At 41.4% G+C, this 23,587-nt stretch overlaps 1 protein-coding gene across 2 annotated transcripts in view; it reads right to left on the bottom strand.

The window, feature by feature from the left end:
- The window catches only part of LOC139539520 (alpha-N-acetylgalactosaminide alpha-2,6-sialyltransferase 5-like), a 40,968-nt gene extending 22,776 nt beyond the window's left edge, over positions 1-18,192 (bottom strand). Inside the window, exons 1-2 of one of the 2 annotated variants that reach the window (XM_071342560.1) lie at positions 18,005-18,192; positions 17,037-17,216 (exon numbers count right to left, since the gene is read on the bottom strand). In XM_071342560.1, coding sequence (XP_071198661.1) covers positions 17,037-17,216; positions 18,005-18,019 — 195 coding nt within the window. In that variant the 5' untranslated portion in view covers positions 18,020-18,192. The remainder of the gene's footprint in view (positions 1-17,036; positions 17,217-18,004) is intronic. The other variant, XM_071342561.1, reaches the window with a different exon arrangement.
- Positions 18,193-23,587: the final 5,395 nt, after the last annotated feature.

Below are 23,587 nucleotides of genomic sequence, written 5' to 3'. Positions count from 1 at the left end.
TGCACCAGTATTTGTCCATTAGAGATTTTGACGATGAGTAAGGAAAACTCTACAAGTTCTAAAATGCCACCTGAATTCGCTACAATTATTAATTATTGGTTGGGCAACCTTCACTGATAAGCAATATCCTCGTACTTACAGTATCAGTCAAAAGTTTGGACACACCTACTCATTCAAGTGTTCTTCTTTATTTTTTACTATTTTCTACATTGTAGATTAATAGTGAAGACATCAACACTATGTAATAACACATATGGAATCATGTAGTAACTAAAAAAAGTGTTAAATCAAAATATATTTTATATTTGAGATTCTTCAAAGTAGCCAACCTTTGCCTTGATGACAGCTTTGCACACACATGTCATTCTCTCAAAAAGCGTCATGAGGTAGTCACCTAGAATGCATTTCAAATAACAGGAGTGTCTTGTTAAAGGTGAACTTGTGGAATTTCTATCCTTCTTAATGAGTTTGAGCCAATCAGTTGTGTTGTGACAAGGTAGGTATACAGAAGATAACCCTAAATATGGACTTGTAAAAGAACAAGTCAATATTTATTTTTGTAATTTGTTTTTAAAAATTGAACCTTTCTTTAACTAGACAAGTCAGTAAAGAACAAATTCTTATTTACAATGACGGCCTACACCGGCCAAACCCGGACTACGCTGGGCCAATTGTGATCTTGCCATATTATGGCAAGATCAGCTGAAATAAGCAAAGAGAAACGACAGTCCATCATTACTTTTATTAACATTTTACGGCTAGGGGTTCCGCTAGCGGAACGTTTCGACAACATCCGGTGAAATTGCAGAGCGCGAAATTCATATATATATTTTTTTAAATATTTAACTTTCATACAATCACAAGTGCAGTACACCAAAATACAGCTTAATTTCTTGTTAATCTAGCCACCGTGTCAGATTTCAAAAAGGCTTTACGGCGAAAGCAAACCATGCTATTATCTGAGGACAGCACCCCATCAAACAAACACATGACAATCATATTTCAACCCGCCAGGTGTGACACAAAACTCAGAAATAACGATATAATTCATGCCTTACCTTTGAAGATCTTCTTCTGTTTGCACTCCAATATGTCCCATAAACATCATACATGGTCCTTTTGTTTGATTAATTCCGTCGTTATATCTCCAAAATGTCCATTTATTTGTGCGCTTTTGATTCAGAAAAACACCAGTTCCAACTCGCGCAACATGACTACAAAAAATCTAATAAGTTACCTGTAATCTTGGTCCAAACATTTCAAACAACTTTCCTAATACAACTTTAGGTATTTTTTAATGTAAATAATCGATAAAATTTAAAACGGGATAAACTGTGTTCAATAGCGGATAAAAACAAAGTCGAGCGAGCTTTCAGGTCGCGCGCCCCAACCACAATAGTATACTAGACTCAACCCTTGTTCCGAACAGCCATACTTCTTCATTACTCAAAAGAAAAACATCAACCAATTTCTAAAGACTGTTGCCATCCAGTGGAAGCGATAGAAACTGCAAGCAAGTGCCTTAGAAATCTAGATCCACATAGAAAACCCATTGAAAACACTGTCACCTCAACAACAACTAAAATTCCTGGATGGTTTGTCCTCAAATAAGTTATGTTATACTCACAGACATAATTATAACAGTTTTAGAAACATTACAGTGTTTTCTATCAAAATCTACCAATATCCTAGCTACTGGGCCTGAGTAGCAGGCCGTTTACTTTGGGCACGCTTTTCATCCGGACGTGAAAATACCGCCCCCTGGCCCGAAGAGGGTTTAATTTCAAGAAAGTTTCTTCAAGTGCAGTCACAAAAACCATCAAGCGCTATAATGAAACTGGTTCTCATGAGGACCACCACAGCAAAGGAAGACCCAGACTTACCTCTGCTGCAGAGGATACATTCAGTTACCAGCCTCAGATATTGCAGCCCAAATAAATGCTTCACAGAGTTCAAGTAACAGACACATCTTAACATCAACTGTTCAGAGGAGACTGCGTAAATCAGGCCTTCATGGTCGAATTTCTGCAAAGAAATCACTACTGAAGAACACCAATAATAAGAAGGGACTTGCTTGGGCCAAGAAACACGAGTAATGGACATTAGACCGGTGGAAATCTGTCCTTTGGTCTGATCAGTCCAAATCTGAGATTTTTGTTTCCAACCGCTGTGTCTTTGTGAGATGCAGAGTAGGTGAACATATGATCCCTACATGTGTGGTTCCCAGCGTGAAGCATGGAGGAGGAGGTGTGTGGGTGCTTTGCTGGTGACATTGTCTGTGATTTATTTAGAATTCAAGGCACACTTAACCAGCATGGGGCTACCACAGCACTCTGCAGCGATACGCCATCCGATCTAGTGTGCACTTAGTGGGACTATCATTTGTTTTTCAACAAGACAATGACCCAAAACGCACCTCCAGGCTGTGTAAGGGCTATTTGACCAAGAAGGAGAGTGATGGAGTGCTGCATCAGATGACCTGGCCTCCACAATCATCCGACCTCAACCCAATTAAGATGGTTTGGGATGAGTTGGACCACAGAGTGAAGGAAAAGTAGCCAACAAGTGCTCAGCATATGTGGGAACTCCTTCAAGACTGTTGGAAAAGCATTCCAGGTGAAGCTGGTTGAGAGAATTCCAAGAGTGTGCAAAGCTGTCATCAAGGCAAAGGGTGGCTACTTTGAAGAATATAAAATATATTTTGATCTGTTTATCACTTTTTTGGTTACTAGATGATTTCATATGTGCTATTTCATAGTTTTGATGTCTTCACTATTATTCTACAATGTAGAAAATAGTAAAAAAAAAAAAAAACTTGAATGAGTAGGTGGGTCCAAACTTTTGACTGGTACTGTATGTAGCGGACATGAGTCGGGAATTTTTGTATATTTGGATGTTTCAGTAATAGGACCTAGGCCTAGCATTTGAGCGAGCGAGAGAGAAAATTATTTTGATAGCTAGCACTGATCCCAATGACTCGACTGCTCCGAGATGGAGAGAAAGAGAACTGCTCATTTTCAGGGCTCATTTGAATTTGAAGCAGCAGGAAAATTCGCTGCAACAAAAGAGTGATCAAGTTAAGATCCAACCTTTGTATTGAGATTTGATGAGCAACTATCTTCATTTACTCCCGTTACGGCCAGTTGGAACTTCCAAAAAAGGTTTAAATAAAAATGTACAAGCAACTGAAAAGATGCCTATTCCTGCACCTCCAATGTAAATCATTCATTACTGCCACACACAGGTCGGAAGTCTACAACAGCTCAATACATTGGAGGTGCTGAATAGGCATTTTTGTTCGGTAGCTTGTAAATGTGTACTTAGAACTTTTTTGGATGTACATACCGGCCGAAACGGGAGTAAATGAAGATAGTTGCTCATCGAAACTCCATCTGTATTTGGTGAGTAACGAACGTATTTTGACATTATAACGCTTGCAGAGCTGTCTATTGGAAGTTTGAATCGGAGCTTCCTGGGCGTTAGAGAGAAAACACGTCATATTCATCGTCTAAAGCACAGATAGTGGGGCAGGAACTGTGTGGTACATGGTACGTAGGAGGTAAAAAGGAATAACCTCTCCTGTTATTCATCATGATTAAAGGAAAACTCAAACCAAAAACAATCTTTTGGTATTTGTTTCATTAGTCCATTGTTGACATAGTCCCAAAATGTTTTTCTTATCATCAATCGAGTTCTGAAGATATATAACTTTGTAACTACAGAAATCATACCCGTCTGATACATTTTGCATCATATGACGCAAAATGCAGCATCATATGGAGCAAAATTAAAACATGTTGGAACTATGTTAACAATGGACTAACGAAACAAATACCAAAATATGTGTGCCCTTTATCAGCCTCCAGGATCAGACATAAAGAAGCTAGAGCTCACATATCCAGCATCACCACCACTACCACCACCACTACCAGCACCACCACCACCACCACCACCACTACCACCACCACTACCAGCACCACCACCAAGCTCACAGATCCACCACCACCACCTAGCTCACAGATCCACCCCCACCACCACCACTACCAGCACCACCACCACCACTACCAGCACCACCACCACCACCACCACCACCACCACCACCACCACAACCACAACCACCACCTAGCTCACAGATCCACCACCACCACCACAACAACCACAACAACCACCTAGCTCACAGATCCACCACCACTACCACCACAACCACAACCACCACCTAGCTCACAGATCCACCACCACCACCACTACCACAACAACCACAACCACCACCTAGCTCACAGATCCACCACCATCACCAACACCACCACCATCACCACTACCACCACCTAGCTCACAGATCCAACACCACCACCACCACTACCACCACTACCACCACAACCACCACCTAGCTCACAGATCCACTACCACCACCACTACCACCACCACCACCACAACCACAACCACCACCTAGCTCACAGATCCACCACCACCACCACCACCACTACCACCACCACCACCACCACAACCACCACCATCACCTAGCTCACAGATCCACCACCACCACCATCACCACCACCACTACCACCACCTAGCTTACAGATCCACCACCATCACCACCACCACTACCACCACCTAGCTCACAGATCCACCACCATCACCAGCACCACCACCACCTAGCTCACTGATCCACCACCACCACCACTACCACCACAACCACAACCACCACCACCACCACCACCACCACCACCACCACCACCACCACCACCACCACCACTACCACTACCACTACCACCACCACCACCTAGCTCACAGATCCACCACCATCACCAGCACCACCACCACCTAGCTCACAGATCCACCACCACCACCACTACCACCACCACCACAACCACCACCTAGCTCACAGATCCACCACCACCACCTAGCTCACAGATCCACCACCACCACCACTACCACCACAACCACAACCACCACCACCACCTAGCTCAGTGGAATGAAAGAAGGTATGCACATAAGTTAAGGAGTCATAAATAGACTCCTTCAGTAAATACTGTATAACTCTGTCCTCAGGTTGAAAGAGATCTCTCACGCAGCTGGGGCTGTATTGGGGTTAGTTGTGGGGTTGTGTACACCACACGCGTGTGTATGTGTGTGATCAAGAAGCCCTGCAGCATAGGCCGATTCCAACCGTCTCTGGGTGGGTCTGTAGATTTATACCAGGCTCAAAGGCTCTGAGTGCAGAGAGTGATTGATGCCAGGCTCAAAGACTCTGAGTCCAGATAGTGATTGATAGCAGGCTCAAAGGCTCAGAGTCCAGATAGTAATTTTCTGGATCTAATGGAAGCTACAGTACAGAGCTAAAGTTGAGAGTCCCCACGGGGAGAGCAGACTCTGAGATAAGGCAGTCCGCGATTGATGAAGTACAGTATACATCATGCAGCTATACTGCCAGCTGTCAATAGGATGGCAGAGGACAACAAAAGGGAAGATTTTTCAATACATAATGAATACAGATGTTGCATCTTAATTTGATCACCCTGTTGCAGGAGAACTTTCATTTAATGCAGGAAATATAAAACCTGTAGGGTATTTGAGGTATAAAAAAGGCTTCTGAAGTTTGTAATTTCCACTTTGAAATTTCCAACTTGATTTTCCCTTGATACATGAAAAATGTATCAACCCCTACAAAAATATCCATAAAATATAATCCACATAATAATTCACATGTCATGTTGCTCCGGGATTCTTTTCCTGCTGTAGCAAACTGGCTCAAATGAAGATCCTACATGTGTGTCAGACACAATATCATGAGAACAACAACTAGATGTGCTCACTGTGCTGTCTTTTCTTGGATTTAGACCAAATATAACACAAAGTAAAAACGTATTTCTATCCTGTTTAGTCCAAGTTACTCAATTCTTTCAACATCACATTCTAGCTCTTGGCTAGGAGTGGACTTTAAATTGCTTCTGATTTTCTGGAAAAGTTTGGGAAGCTGGAAGAACAGAGCACTTAGTTGTGCTGCACATGTACAGTACAATAGCATCCAAAACTCTCTGAAGCTTGTAACCATTCAACCGTGAACAGAACAGCTCCAGACACAGCTCCTGATTTTATCCTGTTCTCAACTCCTGTCCTTTGTAGCCTCTCCTTGTCCGGCGCCACCTGAGAGACGCAGTGTCCTTTCACGGTGCCGTGGCTCACTACTCCTGTATCACTCACACCCTGAGGGAGCCAGGAAGACAGGCAGAGGAGACCTATCTTTTCTGCATTCTGATACACTATACAGTATCTACAAAAGTATATGGACAACCCTTCAAAATAGTGGATTCGGCTATTTCAACCAAACCCGTTGCTGACAGATTTATAAAATCGAGCACACAGCCATGCAATCTCCATAGACAAACATTGGCAGTAGAATGCCTTACTGAAGAGCTCAGTTACTTTCAATGTGGCACCGTCAGTTTCATCAAATTCCTGCCCTACTAGAACTGCCCTGGTCAACTGTAAGTGCTGTTATTGTGAAGTGGAAACGTCTAGGAGAAACAACTGCTCAAAGTGGTAGGAAGTGGCCACGAAGTGGTAGAACACACAAGCTCACAGAACTGGACCGCCAAGTTCTGAAGCGCGTAGCACCAAAATAAATGGTGCAACACTCACTACCGAGTTCCAAACTGCCTCTAGAAGCAACTTCAGCACAAGAACTGTTCATCAGGAGCTTCATGAAATGGGTTTCCATGGCCGAGCAGCCGCATACAAGTCTAAGATCACCATGCGCAATGCCAAGCGTCGGCTGGAGTGGTGTACTTGTATTTGTATTTATTATGGATCCCCAAGGCAGCAGCTACTCTTCCTGGGGTCCGGAAAAATTAAGGCAGCTATACAATTGTAAAAACATTACAATATATTCATAACAGATTTCACAAGTGTGTGCCCTCAGGCCCCTCATCCACTACCACATATCTACAACACAAAATCCATGTGTATACAGTGGGGAGAACAAGTATTTGATACACTGCCGATTTTGCAGGTTTTCCTACTTACAAAGCATGTAGAGGTCTGTAATTTTTATCATAGGTACACTTCAACTGTGAGAGACGGAATCTAAAACAAAAATCCAGAAAATCACATTGTATGATTTTTAAATAATTAATTTGCATTTTATTGCATGACATAAGTATTTGATCACCTACCAACCAGTAAGAATTCCGGCTCTCACAGACCTGTTCGTTTTTCTTTAAGAAGCCCTCCTGTTCTCCACTCATTACCTGTATTAACTGCACCTGTTTGAACTCGTTACCTGTATAAAAGACACCTGTCCACACACAATCAAACAGATTCCAACCTCTCCACAATGGCCAAGACCAGAGAGCTGTGTAAGGACATCAGGGATAAAATTGTAGACCTGCACAAGGCTGGGATGGGCTACAGGACAATAGGCAAGCAGCTTGGTGAGAAGGAAACAACTGTTGGCGCAATTATTAGAAAATGGAAGAAGTTCAAGATGACGGTCAATCACCCTCGGTCTGGGGCTCCATGCAAGATTTCACCTCGTGGGGCATCAATGATCATGAGGAAGGTGAGGGATCAGCCCAGAACTACACGGCAGGACCTGGTCAATGACCTGAAGAGAGCTGGGACCACAGTCTCAAAGAAAACCATTAGTAACACACTACGCCGTCATGGATTAAAATCCTGCAGCGCACGCAAGGTCCCCCTGCTTAAGCCAGTGCATGTCCAGGCCTGTCTGAAGTTTGCCAATGACCATCTGGATGATCCAGAGGAGGAATGGGAGAAGGTCATGTGGTCTGATGAGACAAAAATAGAGCTTTTTGGTCTAACTCCACTCGCCGTGTTTGGAGGAAGAAGAAGTATGAGTACAACCCCAAGAACACCATCCCAACCGTGAAGCATGGAGGTGGAAACATCATTCTTTGGGGATGCTTTTCTGCAAAGGGGACAGGACGACTGCACCGTATTGAGGGGAGGATGGATGGGGCCATGTATCGCGAGATCTTGGCCAACAACCTCCTTCCCTCAGTAAGAGCATTGAAGATGGGTCGTGGCTGGGTCTTCCAGCATGACAACGACACGAAGCACACAGCCATGGCAACTAAGGAGTGGCTCCGTAAGAAGCATCTCAAGGTCCTGGAGTGGCCTAGCCAGTCTCCAGACCTGAACCCAATAGAAAATCTTTGGAGGGAGCTGAAAGTCCGTATTGCCCAGCGACAGCCCCGAAACCTGAAGGATCTGGAGAAGATCTGTAGGGAGGAGTGGGCCAAAATCCCTGCTGCAGTGTGTGCAAACCTAGTCAAGAACTACAGGAAACGTATGATCTCTGTAATTGCAAACAAAGGTTTCTGTACCAAATATTAAGTTCTGCTTTTCGGATGTATCAAATACTTATGTCATGCAATAAAATGCAAATTAATTACTTAAAAATCATACAATGTGATTTTCTGGATTTTTGTTTTAGATTCCGTCTCTCATAGTTGAAGTGTACCTATGATAAAAATTACAGACCTCTACATGCTTTGTAAGTAGGAAAACCTGCAAAATCGGCAGTGTATCAAATACTTGTTCTCCCCACTGTATGTGTGTATAGTGCGTATGTTATTATGTGTGTGTGTGCATGTTTGTGTTGCTTCACAGTCCCCGCTGTTCCATTAGGTGTATTTTTATCTGTTTTTTAAAATCTGATTCTACTGCTTGCATCAGTTACCTGATGTGGAATAGAGTTCCATGTAGTCATGCCTCTATGTAGTACTGTGCGCCTCCCATAGTCTGTTCTGGACTTGGGGACTGTGAAGAGACCTCTGGTGGCATGTCTTGTGGGGTATGTGTTACGTTCCCCAGTTTCTGTGTTGTATTTGAGTGTGTGTGTTTCAGGAGATGGCTTCCTGGAAGCCTCCCCAACCAGCTGATTGGTCGACTCAATGGCTAATGGATGATTAGAGAGCTGACCCCGCCCCCTCGTCAAGAAGCAGCTGACACTAATTACCTTTGCCACCTGAGGAATATAAAAGCCAGTGTTCTGTTCAGGAAAGGAGATCATGAGAGAGATTAGAGATTAGAGAGAGATCATTGTAGGCTGAGGAATGCAGAGAGATTAGAGATTAGAGATGAGATCATGAGAAGAGATTAGAGGGAGATTGAATGTTTTGGAGAGATCATTAGAGAGAGAAGGAGAAGAGATCAGAGATAGAATTGAATATTTTGTATAGTGTTGGTTGTGTATCAGAAAGTGTTGGTATGTACTATATTAGTTGTTGTTGGTAGCAGCTTTGCTATGTCCTGTGTTTGTGAGTGTTTGTGAAATTGTTAATAATTATTCTGTTTCATTTGTTCCCAGGGGGGAAGGGGAAGGCACTTAGGGAGTGCTTAGGCAAGAGGCCCGCGGGCATACATATACCCGTAGTATATTCATTGTCTAGGCACACTAGGTAAGACCTGGGCGGACCACCCCCTGTATTTTGGTTAGGGCACCAGGTGGTGCTAAGATAGGTAAGTAGTGGGTAGGCAGGTTAGATAGGAAAGGGGGAAGTTTTGATATTTACTTTCTTTGCTTTGGTTCCGTCCAGCCCCTTTTCCCCATATTACCGTAAGGAAATAAATCCTAGTAACGGTAAAATCTGCCTTTGTCGTCCTTTCTCCCACCTACACTTCATACCTCTTGCACTTCACAGAGAGTTGAGTTGCAGCAGGGAGTTGCGTTCCCTCTTCTCAGAGGCGTGCGTAACAGTATGCATTAGTGTCTGAGCTGTATGCTAGTCGTTTAAACAGACGGCTCGGTGCTTTCAACATGTCAAATACAAGTAGTGATGAAGTCAATCTCTCCACATTGAGCCAGGAGAGATTAACATGCATATTATTAATGTTAGCTGTCTGTGTACATCCAAGGGCCAGCCGTGCTGCTCTGTTCTGAGCCAATTGCAATTTTCCTAAGTTCCTCTTTGTGGCACCTGATCACACGACTGAACAGTGGTCCAGGTGCGACAAAACTAGGGCCTGTAGGACCTGCCTTGTTGATAGTGCTATTAAGAAGGTACAGTAGACAACACTTTATTATAGACAGACTTCTCCCAATCTTAGCTACTGTTGTATCACTATGTTTTGACCATGTTTACAATCCAGGATTACTCCAAGCAGTTTAGTCACCTCAACTTGCTCAATTTCCACATTATTTATTACAATATTTAGTTGGGGTTAGGGTTTAGTAAATGATTTGTACCAAATACAAAGCTTTGAGTTTTTGAAATATTTAGGACAAATGTATTCCTTGCCACCCATTCTGAAACGAACTGCAGCTCTTTGTTAAGTTTTGCAGTCATTTCAGTCGCTGTAGTAGCTGACGTGCATAGTGTTGAGTCATCAGCATACATAGACACTCTGGCTTTACTCAAAGCCAGTGCCATGTCGTTATTAAAGATTGAAAAAAGTAAGGGGCCTAGACAGCTACCCTGGGGAATTCCAGATTCTACCTGGATTATGTTGGAGAGGCTTCCATTTAAAAAAAAAGCCTCTGTGTTATGTTATCCAGAATATAGCAGGGGATGTAAAGCCATAACACATACGTTTTTCCAGCAGCAAACTATGATCGATAATGTCAAAAGTCACACTGAAGTCTAACAAAACAGCCCCCACAATCTTTTATCATCATTTTATCTCAGCCACTCATCAGTCATTTGTGTAAGTGCTGTGCTTGTTGAATGTCCTTCCCTATAAGAGTGATGAAAGTCTGTTGTCAATTTGTTTACTGTAAATTATCCTTGTATCTGGTAAAACACAATTTTTTCCTAAATGTTACTAAGGGTTGGTAACAGGCTGATTGGTCGGCTATTTAAGCCATTACTATTCTTTGGTAGTGGAATGACTTTCGCTACCCTCCAGGCCTGAAGGCGCACACTTTCTAGTAGGCTTACATTGAAATGATAGGAAATAGGAGTGGCAATTTCATAAATGTGTCAAGTGCAACGTCTGTTTGCTCCTCATTACACACCACAGACCAAGAAATATTATTTACATCAACAACATAGGAATCACTACAAAACTTATTGTATGACCTCTTACTGTCACACCCTGGCCTTAGTTATCTTTGTTTTCTTTATTATTTTAGTTAGGTCAGGGTGTGACATGGGGGATGTATGTTTTTTGTATGTTTATGGGGCAGTGTTCAGTCTAGGTGTATGTATGTCTATGGTTGCCTAGATTGGTTCTCAATTAGAGACAGCTGTCTATCGTTGTCTCTGATTGGGAACCATATTTAGGCAGCCATATTCATTAGGTAGTTGGTGGGTGATTGTCTATGTGTAGTGTTTAGTGTCAGCACTATTTGTTATATAGCTTCACGTTCGTTTGTTGTTTTTGTATAGTTTCTCAAGTGTTCTTCTTCTTCGTTTATTAAATATGTATTCATTTCACGCTGCGCCTTGGTCCTCCTCTCTTCAATGTTACGACGAACGTGACACTTACACACTATATTAGGCCCAGCCTTTAGAACGTTGGTTTTCCTACTATATTGCCATCACTACAGCCAATGGATCTGTATACTGCTTTCAAGCACATTTCTGCAGCATTAGGAAAGATGTGATCAATGCATGTTAATGATTTCATTCCTGTGCTGTTTGTAACTACCCTGGTAGGTTGACTGATAACCTGAACCAGGTTGCAGGCACTGGTTACAGTTTGAAGTTTTTTCTTAGGTGGGCAGCTTGATGAAAGCCAGTCAATATTTAAATCACTAAGAAATTATACCTCTCTGTTGATATCACATACATAATCAAGCATTTCACACATATTATCCAGATACTGTCTGTTAGCACTTAGAGGTGTATAGCAGCTTCCCACAATAATGGGCTTTAGGTGAGGCAGATGAACCTGTAGCCATATTACTTCAAGAGTATTTAACATGAGATCCTCTCTAATCTTTACAGGAAAGTGGGTCTGAACATAAACAGCAACACCTCCACCACTGGCATTCTGTTAGAACCTTGTATTGCTACCACTGTATCATCAAAGGTATTGTCTAAGTGAGTTTCAGAGATAGTCAGAATATGAAGGTCAAATGTTACTACCATGTTATTAATTTCATGAACCTTGTCTCTTATATGTTAACGTGGGCTATTTTGAGCACTTTTTTGGGATGCTTGCTTGCTTGTAAAGCTCGCCGACAGTGGACTCTGGAGCAGTGGAAAAGCGTTCTCTGGCAGTCCGACAGACGAACCGGGTTTGGCGGATGCCAGGAGAACACTACCTGACCCAATTCATAGTTGCCAACTGTAAAGTTTGGTGGAGGAGAAATAATGGTCTGGGGCTGTTTTACATGGTTCGGTCTAGGCCCATTAGTTCCAGTGCAGGGAAATCTTAAAACTACGGCATAAAATGACATTCTAGACAATTCTGTGCTTCCAACTTTGTGGCAACAGTTTGGGGAAGGCCCTTCCTGTTTCAGCATGACAATGCCCACGTGCACAAGGCGATGTCCATACAGAAATGGTTTGTCGGACTTGACTGGCCTGCACAGAGCCCTGACCTCAACTCCTTTGAACACCTTTGGGATGAATTGGAATACTCTTGTGGCTGAATGGAATGGAAGCAAATCCCTGCAGTAATGCTCCAACATCTAGTGGAAAGCCTTCCCAGAAGAGTGGAGGCTATTCTAGCGACAAAGGGGGGACCAACTCAATATTAATGCCCATGATTTTGTAGATGTTCGACGAGAAGGTGTCCACATACTTTTGGTCATGTAGTGTAAATTAGTCCCTGGCTACAGAACCAACATGCACAATACTATGAGTATGCTATGCATCTTCATTCAGGAACAACAACAACCCATGCGGCACCCCATTTTGTCTGACTGGAGAACTTTTACTGGGGTTGAGGAATGGGGTTGGTAGGGTTTGTCTGTCTGCTGTGTGTGTGTGTGTGTCCGTGTGTGTGTCCGTGTGTGTGTCTGTGTCTGTGTGTGCCTGTGTGTGTGTCTGCTGGTGTGTGTGTGTTTGTTTGTTCAAAGGGCAGATGCCATCTTAATCAGACAGTGTTATGAAAGGCACTATCAATGGCTTCATTTGATATTTTGGAACGATACACAGCTTGATTTTTACACAGCCTGAAGTTAAAGGAGCAATAGCTTTCTCCTACAGGAGATGGTTACCGAAACACATCATGAGCCTTTTGATCCACTTTCAGGTCAACACAGTGTTATCCGCCATAGCTCTGTGAGTATGAGAAATGAAAAGTAGGCTAGTATACGAATAAAGCTACTGTATATGATATACAGGTTAGGTTAGCTTTTGTATGAGACTACTTGGGAAGCTTTTGAAGCTTTATGCACAGGATGCTTCTCCTTAAAATATGTTTTCTCATTAAATATTTTATGTCAGGCACACGCATAAATTATGAATTTGGAGAAAGCGTATTAAACTACAGAAAGAATTTGAAGATGGGGCTTCCCTGTCGAGACCTATACGGCCAAGTTCGAAGAGACTACTGCAGTAATATAGGAGACAACATTGTCTAGACTAAACTCAAGTACTTATCATAAAGAAAGAAAACAATACATTCAGTTCTGTCATGCATCTGTTTCCCAATTCAAATAACAACTACTAAAAGTAAGTCATTCACATCTGAAATGAAGAAAAAGTGCATAGCTGAAATATATTCTGATGGTCAAAATAGTGCACAGTACAGATGTAGGATCTTAATTTGACCAGTTTCGTTTTTGATTATAAAAAAGTAATTATTCTAACGTGAAATGAGTTGTGATAGGCTACAATAGGCTATAGTTTAGGTGTACACTTGTATGTCGTAATGGAGATCAATATCTATCTTGTGTTATAAAGCTATATAAAACAATGGTTGTTGATGTGTACGGCTGCATTTCAAATACGTTTTAATGTCAAAGTAGGATCTACAGTAATAGGACAGTTATTCTCTCTTGTGCTTTAGCGTTTAAGCGAGAGAGAAAGAGCACTGCAGCTTTTCAGTGACTTTATGTAAATCACAAGGCTCATTTGAATTTCCTGCAGTGCAGAAAAATTCTCAGCGACAACACATTAACCAAATTTAGATACTCCACCTGTACATCAAAAAGGGAAATAGTTGAAGAAATGACACATAGTATATTGGACAGATAAACCTAAAGTACACTATGATCTTAATACAGCAAAGTACACTGACTGCCCCTAAACTGGCCATAAACCAAACCCTGTATAATCTACAACCTGTTATAATTGCATTGCTTTCAAGACAAATTAATAAAATTAATCTGACTACCAATCATCCTAATTGACTGCTTTGGAAACAAACTCAAACACACTGCAAACGGTTACCATTATCAAAGGCCTATACCCAGTCAGTCTGGCTCAAGGGAAATCCCCATAGCTTTAGCAATAAGCCATTTCAAGTGTAGCCTACAGTACCTGGGCTATTCATATTCATGTGAGCTGACCTGCCAGCATTACCTGAACGACAACTGAATACATATCAGGAGGAGCAGCATGAATTATAAATGCACATCACTAGAGCAATCAATGTGCCTCTCAGGTACTTGATGCCCAACATATCGGGTAAGGCCACAGATTACAACTGTACTCAAAAGCCACGGAATCAATTAGCCCTCACCTTAGTTTGTTTTAAATGTATGTAGTTCAGTCCTTGAGCTGTTCTTGTCTATTAATGTTCTGTATTCATGTTTCATGTTTTGTGTGAACCCCAGGAAGAGTAGATGCTGCTATTGCAATAGCTAATCGGAATCCTAATATAATACCAAAATACCAATACCAAATGATTGAACCTTAAACCGACTGTATGAAGATGTGTGTGGCAACGAAGGGCATCAGGGAATTGAAAAGTCTAGTGATCGTGTTGTAAACAGTGCTTTGGAAGATAGGATTTACTGAATACCGAAAATGTTGAAATATCTAGGCTACAAAGCCTTTGGAATAAATGATACATGCAACAACCTCTGTCTGTTGACAGCATTGGTTGTCCATACATTCTTTCTACAGAAAACCACATTATTATAGTCAGTAGGGCTGGGCAGTATACCTTATTTTAATATATACCGCTATTGATGCAGGAACCTGTTTGGGTTTTTACTTTACATTGTATAACGGTATTTCGATGTTTGTTTTGTTAAATGTGATATGCAAATCAGGCGTATGTAATGGACGTTTTTATGGTTTACTCCGTTTGTTACTTGAGTCTTCTTTCTCCCTCTCCTCCTGCTGCATGCTTGCATCCCACACCAAGCCCCGGCCCTTGTCACTCTCTTGCCATTCATTCTGCCGTCTGCATGGTCAGATGCAGAAAGATGTTGGTGACAACGATGCTGCTTTCTACAAGCGTTCTATAATGACACTATTAGTTCTGTCTAGAATAAATTGTTAGCTTGATAAATGTACTAAGTCAGACCAAACTTATCTAGCTAATACAGCCTGTTACCAGTGCTGGTGTAGGCCTAGATAAGCATGTTTTTTGTGCGATGGTATCTTCCAAATCAGAGAGGAGTAGTCGAAGCATGATTATGTTAACTAACTACATGAGGTAAGAAAACATGTAATATAACATCTAATTATGTTCCCCTGGAAACACTGACAAACACTTTAGCTCCGACACTGTCAATAATTCCTTCCTGGTTTATTCATTCGTTGTCATGTCAAACATTGTATTTAAGGTGCTTCCCACTATATTCCAACTATAGAATTAGATTAAACATTCTATTTCCATGATTCCAATAGTTCACCAATTAACTATGCCTAGATTGTTTTGCCCATATTATGCATCTCTGTGGGGTACAGTGTGGAAATGATAACAAAAGTGCAGGAAATGCAGAAATGTATTGAAATGCTGAAAGTTTTTTTTGTTTGAAGTTGGATGGAAAAATAGAAAACATTCAGAATGGAGAAAGCCCTATTGAAATCACTTATCATTTCCACCCTAGGGTCATGAACTACTCATAAAGAATATTTAGAACTTTATTATTCAAAAACATAAAATATGTTCAAAAACCACAATACCGTAATTTAAAAATATATATATAGTGATATGATATTTTGGCCATATCACCCAGTACTAATAGTCAGTGTAGCCTACCTGTTGATTGATGAGTCCAGTGTAGCCTACTGCTTACCTGTTGATTGATGAGTCCAGTGTAGCCTACTGCTTACCTGTTGATTGATGAGTCCAGTGTAGTCTACTGCTTACCTGTTGATTGATGAGTCCAGTGTAGCCTACTGCTTACCTGTTGATTGATGAGTCCAGTGTAGCCTACTGCTTACCTGTTGATTGATGAGTCCAGTGTAGCCTACTGCTTACCTGTTGATTGATGAGTCCAGTGTAGCCTACTGCTTACCTGTTGATTGATGAGTCCAGTGTAGCCTACTGCTTACCTGTTGATTGATGAGTCCAGTGTAGCCTACTGCTTACCTGTTGATTGATGAGTCCAGTGTAGTCTACTGCTTACCTGTTGATTGATGAGTCCAGTGTAGCCTACTGCTTACCTGTTGATTGATGAGTCCAGTGTAGTCTACTGCTTACATGTTGATTGATGAGTCCAGTGTAGCCTACTGCTTACCTGTTGATTGATGAGTCCAGTGTAGTCTACTGCTTACCTGTTGATTGATGAGTCCAGTGTAGCCTACTGCTTACCTGTTGATTGATGAGTCCAGTGTAGCCTACTGCTTACCTGTTGATTGATGAGTCCAGTGTAGCCTACTGCTTACCTGTTGATTGATGAGTCCAGTGTAGCCTACTGCTTACCTGTTGATTGATGAGTCCAGTGTAGCCTACTGCTTACCTGTTGATTGATGAGTCCAGTGTAGTCTACTGCTTACCTGTTGATTGATGAGTCCAGTGTAGTCTACTGCTTACCTGTTGATTGATTAGTCCAGTGTAGTCTACTGCTTACCTGTTGATTGATTAGTCCAGTGTAGTCTACTGCTTACCTGTTGATTGATGAGTCCAGTGTAGTCTACTGCTTACCTGTTGATTGATGAGTCCAGTGTAGCCTACTGCTTACCTGTTGATTGATGAGTCCAGTGTACTCTACTGCTTACCTGTTGATTGATGAGTCCAGTGTAGCCCTCTAGAGTTGATGATAGGGCTCTTAGTGGTTTAGGCTGCGCTTTCCCGGGCTTCTCTGAGTGAAACTCTGACGTGTCGGTGAAGCTGTTGTTGTACACAACCATAAGAATGGTACCCATGGTAATAACGATAATGCCGATAACCCCATGGCACTATAATATGGAGGGAATTGGTAAAATAGGCTATATCATGAGGTACTCAACCGGTTTGCAAGAAGAAAAAAAAAGCAGATTACTATTAGTTCGCCTAATTTCAGTTTATGTGACAAAACAAGTCAATGTATAGTGTAGAGAGTCATTGGACCATCTAAACAGCTGTGAAATATATTTTCAATAACCAAAAATATTGTACTTTCAGCTGTTTGAAACTGTTTGGCCTAAACACAACTGAAAAATAACCCAATTTAAGAACGGGATGCATATAAATAGTGCACACAGAACAGTTCTACCACTTCTTAGACTTGCTTTGAAAGAGAATGACAGATCCATCTCATATATCTATGTTCATTTTGTCGGGTCCCCAAAAAGCTACATATTGCAGCTTTAGTGACTTATTTATAGCATTTCTATTGTACAATATAATGACAAATGAGACATTTTAAACTCTGTTAACAGCTTAGAAAAATGGTTGTGTGATGACAAATAATAGCATATATCTTCTTTCTGTGATTACATTTTATTTTTCTCATCTCATCCACTAGGCCTACTCAAAACAACAGATGCGCTCTATGGATTAAAAACAATGACAGCTGTACGCTCTGGAACTCTTTAAATGATAATCTTTAAATCCATCATCCAGCCCATTGTTATAGAGAGAGAGAAACTTGTTTAAACAGGAGAGTACAGTAGACAAGACTAGCAGCACGATACTGTAGAAGTAGGCTAGATGTCTATTTTCCCCTTAACTTCGTTCTTTCAAAGAGTTTAAAAAAAAAACATACCACTAGTGTCTTCATTTTGTGGATGTCCTCCGTAAATTGTCCACTTTACATCACGGTTTAGAAGCCCGAGCATCCACGTTGCTGAAAACGTTGCAGCCCGTCCACGATTGCGCCAAATAATACCTGACTTTCTCCCAGTGACAACGAGCGCATGCCTCAATGTAGCGGATTAGCGCTCGCGCTGATACAATACAGTACATCAGTTCTCTTCCCTCTCGCAGAATCCAGAGCGCTCTGTAGGTAACTCCGCATGGTCATAATGAACGCAGGGTTCAAGGATGGCACAATTTCATATAGTTCAAATTATTGATTGGGGACCTCTTTACTGAGGAATGTGATTGTTTCTCTTGAGTGTGTTTGAAATCTTGTATATTTGTAATATGTTGTATTTGGAAATTGTGTATGCAGTGCTCCCTTATAAAATAGACCTTGATCTCAATGGGACTCCCTGCTAAAATAAAGGTAAAATAAAAATTTCAGTATTAACAACTGCCACCTGTGTGTCCACTACCACCTGTGTGTCCACTACCACCTGTGTGTCCACTACCACCTGTGTGTCCACTACCACCTGTGTGTCCACTACCACCTGTGTGTCCACTACCACCTGTGTGTCCACTACCACATGTGTGTCCACTACCACCTGTGAGTCCACTACCACCTGTGTGTCCACTACCACCTGTGTGTCCACTACCACCTGTGTGTCCACTACCACCTGTGTGTCCACTACCACCTGTGTGTCCACTACCACCTGTGTGTCCACTACCACCTGTGTGTCCACTACCATCTGGGTGTCCACTACCACCTGTGTGTCCACTACCACCTGTGTGTCCACTACCACCTGTGTGTCCACTACCACCTGTGTGTCCACTACCACCTGTGTGTCCACTACCATCTGGGTGTCCACTACCATCTGGGTGTCCACTACCACCTGTGTGTCCACTACCACCTGTGCCATAAATGTCTTGACCTCTTGTCTGTGAATAGCCTCAACAAGAGTACACATTACCAATCACCTGCCAAGTGTTCCCATGCAAAATACATTGGGAGCCCCCATGTGAATAGATAAATGATAATACAATAATAATGATAATACATTTAATTTGTATAGCCTCATACCATCTTACCATCTCCTCATCTAAATGTGGTAACCAAAGAAGAGTACCAGAGCTCCCCATGGGAGAGCAGATTTGCTGGAAGCTGAATTCTAGTCTGAAGCTGCTCACCTAAGTTTGAAGATACAGTGTCCTTCGGCTTGAGGGAGGTGGCACTGGCAAACAAAGTCATTTTAAAAATCAATAGAAAACAATGCAAGTAGCCTAAGTTAAAGTAATAAAAGTGTGTGGAATAATTAAAGTCATTGTTTGGTCTCTTTTCACTCTGGCCTATAGATGTACATTTTAATAACATCATTGCCCTAATTAGTGTAATCGGCATGGGGTTAGGGTAATTAGTACTAATCAAAGTCTTATATTCACATGCACGCATTCATTTTATTTCATATCTTTTGATATGTCTAAGGACATTTGGTCTGGAAGGGATATGGCTCCAGTGTGTTGTACGCATAGCTAATTCAAACTGGTTTAACACTGCACTCATTCCACTATGACTAATGATGAAAGGGCGTATAAGAGCACATGAAAATTACCCAAAACTAACCTCATGAATAGGACCTGAGAGAGACTGGTAGAGGATAATGGAGAAGATGTCACTGCAGGAAGTGAAAAATACTGTTCATTCTTCCTGTGACAAAGCTGTGGTCCTGGCTAACTGTTGGCAAGCCACAGGGACACTGTCACATCAGAAAACAATTCAACAATTGACCCACTGGGCACAGACGTCAATTCAACGTCTATTCCACGTTGGTTCAACGTCATTTAATTGAAATGATGTGGAAACAACGTTGATTCAACCAGTGTGTGCCCAGTGGGGACTTACAGTGCCTTGCAAAAGTATTCATACTCCTACATTTTATTGTGTTACAAAGTGGATTTAAAATTGATTTAATCATATTTTTTTGTCAACAATTTACACGAAACACTCTGTAATGTCAAAGCGGAAGAAAAAGTATTGTTATATTTTATTTGTTAAAATTTGATAACTAAAATATAGTCATTGCATATGTATTCAGCCCCTTTGCTCAGGCAAGCCTAAATTAGTTCAGGGGTAAAATTACATTGACTCACTCTGTGTGAAATAATAGGGGCTGACATGATTTTTGAATGACTAACCTTTCCTCTGTCTCCCATACCATCAGTTAAGTATTGGAATTTAAGCACAGATTCAACTACAAAGACTAAGGACATTTTCAAAAGCCTCATAAAGAAGGATAGTGATTAGTAGTTGGGTAACAATAACCAATCAGACATTGACTATGTCTTTAAGCATGGTTAAGTTAATAATTATGCTGTAGATTATATATTAAACCATCCAGACACTAAGATAGTCATCCTTCTGAACTGAGCTGCAGGACAGGAATGAAACGGCTCAGGGATGTTACCATGAGGCCATTGGTGATTTATAAACAATTACAGAGCAATGGCAGTGATGGGAGAAAACTCAGGATGGATCAACAACATTGTAGTGACTCCACAATAATGACTTGATTGACATGCATCTTGCATGCAACAAGGCACTATAAAAAAAGATTGCAAAGGAGTTCACTTTTTGGACTAAATGCAAAGCCTTATGTTTGGGGCAAATCTAACGCAACGTAACACATCACTGAGTAATTGCCTTCTTATTGTCCAGCATGGTGGTGGCTGCATCATGGTATGGGTATGCTTGACATCGGCAAACACTGGGAGTTTTTCAGGATAAAAAGAAACAGGATGGAGCTAAGCACAGACAAAATCCTAAAGGAAACCTTCTTCATCCTGCTTTCCAACAGACACAGGGAGATGAATTCATCTTTCAGCAGGACAATAACCTACAACACAAGGCCAAATTTACACTGAAGTAGTTTACCAAGAAGACACTGAAAGTTCCTGAGTGACCAAGTTACAGTTTTGACATAAATCTGCTTTAAAATGTATGGCAAAACTTGAAAATAGCCATGATCCCCAACATCTTGACAGAGCTTGACAAATTATGAAAATAATAATGGGCTAATATTGCACAATCCAGGTGTTTAAAGTTCGTAGAGACTTACCCAAGAAGACTCATAGCTGTGATCGCTGCCAAAGGTGTTTGTAACATGCATTGACTCAGGGAGCTGAATACTTATGCAACGCCTATATTTTACTTTTAACATTTCGGTTAATCTTACATTTTTTAAAATAAATGTTCTTCCACTTTGACATTATAGACTATTTTGTGTAGAGTGTTGACACAAAATTACAATTCAATGAATTTTAATCCCACTTTGTAACACAATAAAATGTGAAGAAATCCAAGGAGGGTTTTGCAAGGCACTGTATTCAGTTGGGTGGGATTAAATTCTACCACACCGGTTTCAAGGTCCTTCAAGGCCACATGAACATGCAGCACGCAATAATATCTACAGGGAGAGACCATGCTTTGGGCTTATGTATCTCAAATGGGTTCCATTCCCAGTTCTATTCCACTGCGCTTTCTGACTCTGCATCTCCCTGATAGGGTCATGGGGCAAGAGTACAGTCAATGCTGTGAAGTAGAAGATAAACACACACACACACACACACACACACACACACACACACACACACACACACACACACACACACACACTCTCTCTCTGACATATTCACATGTTTGTGCAGCAAAACAACATCATTCTTCAAACTGACTGTGACAATATCATATATTTGTCTTTACAACACACATCCCTAACAATATATACCAAATAGGGAATTCATGATTGCCAACGACTAGTCTCGGAAATCCCAGACCTATGGTGGAACATTGCTTACATGTGGGGGGGGGCAACCTGTTCGCCTAGGGAGACTATTTAATGACAGGTCGATTCCCTGCACTGTTGAATAATGTGGAGTATAACTACGGACTGATATTTTTTTTATTGAAGTGAAAGACCATGCTTGGATGGATTAGCTGACTATTCCCCAGTGTTTCCAGCAGACAGTATATACTGTATGTTTAATTAGATAGCTTCCTGAGGTATTATGCTAGTAGAGCATGGCTCTTGTAACGGCAGGGTAGTGGGTTCGATTCCCAGGACCATCCATACATTAAAATAAATGTATGCACGCATGACTGTAAATTGCTTTGGATAGAAGTGTCTGCTAAATGGCATATATTATATTACAAGCTTAGGGGACCACAGTGACAGAAAGGAAGCAAATGCTGTCTGTGGAACAACAAATGTTTTTTTAATTAACTAGGCTCTCCTTTACAGTAAAACGACAGACGGCGGCTCGCCCAAGCTGCACTAGACATAATACAGAAGAGGACTAGGCAGCTCTGCTTGCATCTGTTTGATATTCTTCATGCTTTTTGTCACTCACTCCATTGTCCAGCCCTCTGAAGTGTCATATTCTACACTGTAAAACATTCCATTTTTTTTCTTCAGGTAATTTACTGGCAGCCAGTTATCTGTAAAACATTTATTTAAAATACAGTATCTCACAGTAAATATTGTATTATCTTGTATTTTATAGGAATACACATTGGTTAGCAGAAAAGCATAGGAGGCGGTATGTGGATAGATAGCCACACAAACTAAAAGGAGCTATATGGGAGGCAGTGCAGTAGACACAACACAACCTCCAACAGATAATAGCAGGGAAGATACAGTATAGGATGGACAAAGCTGCTGAATGTTAATTTATTCTGGACAGATTCTGGGTGGGAGCTTTGACTCTGCAGTCCCCGGTGGGTCTGAGACTGTATCAACTGCCAAGAGACTCCACATATCAGCATCTCCCAGTGAATCGATATCTGACAGAAGATACTACTACCTGAGTAGAATGGTCAATTCTCTATCGGCAGGTGTACTGTACACTACACATGACTATACTTCATGCCAGATAGTCACTAACTTATTCTTTGAGCAAAGCCTCTGTATACCAATGCAATACCCTTCATACCTTTTGTGGATGCAATTTCCTCTTTCAGATGGACCTGATCTTTCACAACAGAAAACTCTCAAGTTTGTTTTGTTATTGTGATCATTTTCCCCGTTGTTTTGTTGGTTTGTTTGTTAGTTTTTCGAGAGCAAAAGCATTGCCGAGAGAACTCTACTGAATCACTTCAATTCCTTATTTTGGAACTAGTTGGGTTTCAATACCAGGGAGTCACTGGGGTCGATTACAACCACAGTACCTCATTACCCACTGAGTAGAAACAGAGGTAGTCTAGAGAAGCATGGCCCTGCCGTCCCCGCACTGATTGTCAACTCACTTCAGCTCTAAAATTGCAAATGGAAAATTACTCATTGTGTCTGCAAATAGTGTAGCAGCAGCAAATCGTCAGCCTGGAATCAAGAGAGAGATGGAAACACCAGTAACCCATCACATCTGGCATGTACTATTATTATAGATTATGCAATTAACAAGCTGTTGGTTGTTCATCGTTATTTCAGTCAGATGGTGCGACAGGCAGCTTTTTGGCAAAGTGCAACTCCGGGACATTTTAGTGATTCTTGTTAAT

Source organism: Salvelinus alpinus, chromosome 15 (assembly GCF_045679555.1).
Source record: "Salvelinus alpinus chromosome 15, SLU_Salpinus.1, whole genome shotgun sequence".
NCBI lineage: Eukaryota > Metazoa > Chordata > Actinopteri > Salmoniformes > Salmonidae > Salvelinus > Salvelinus alpinus.
The sequence above is the reverse complement of the archived record's forward strand: the minus strand, read 5'-3'. Positions and strand labels throughout refer to the sequence as shown.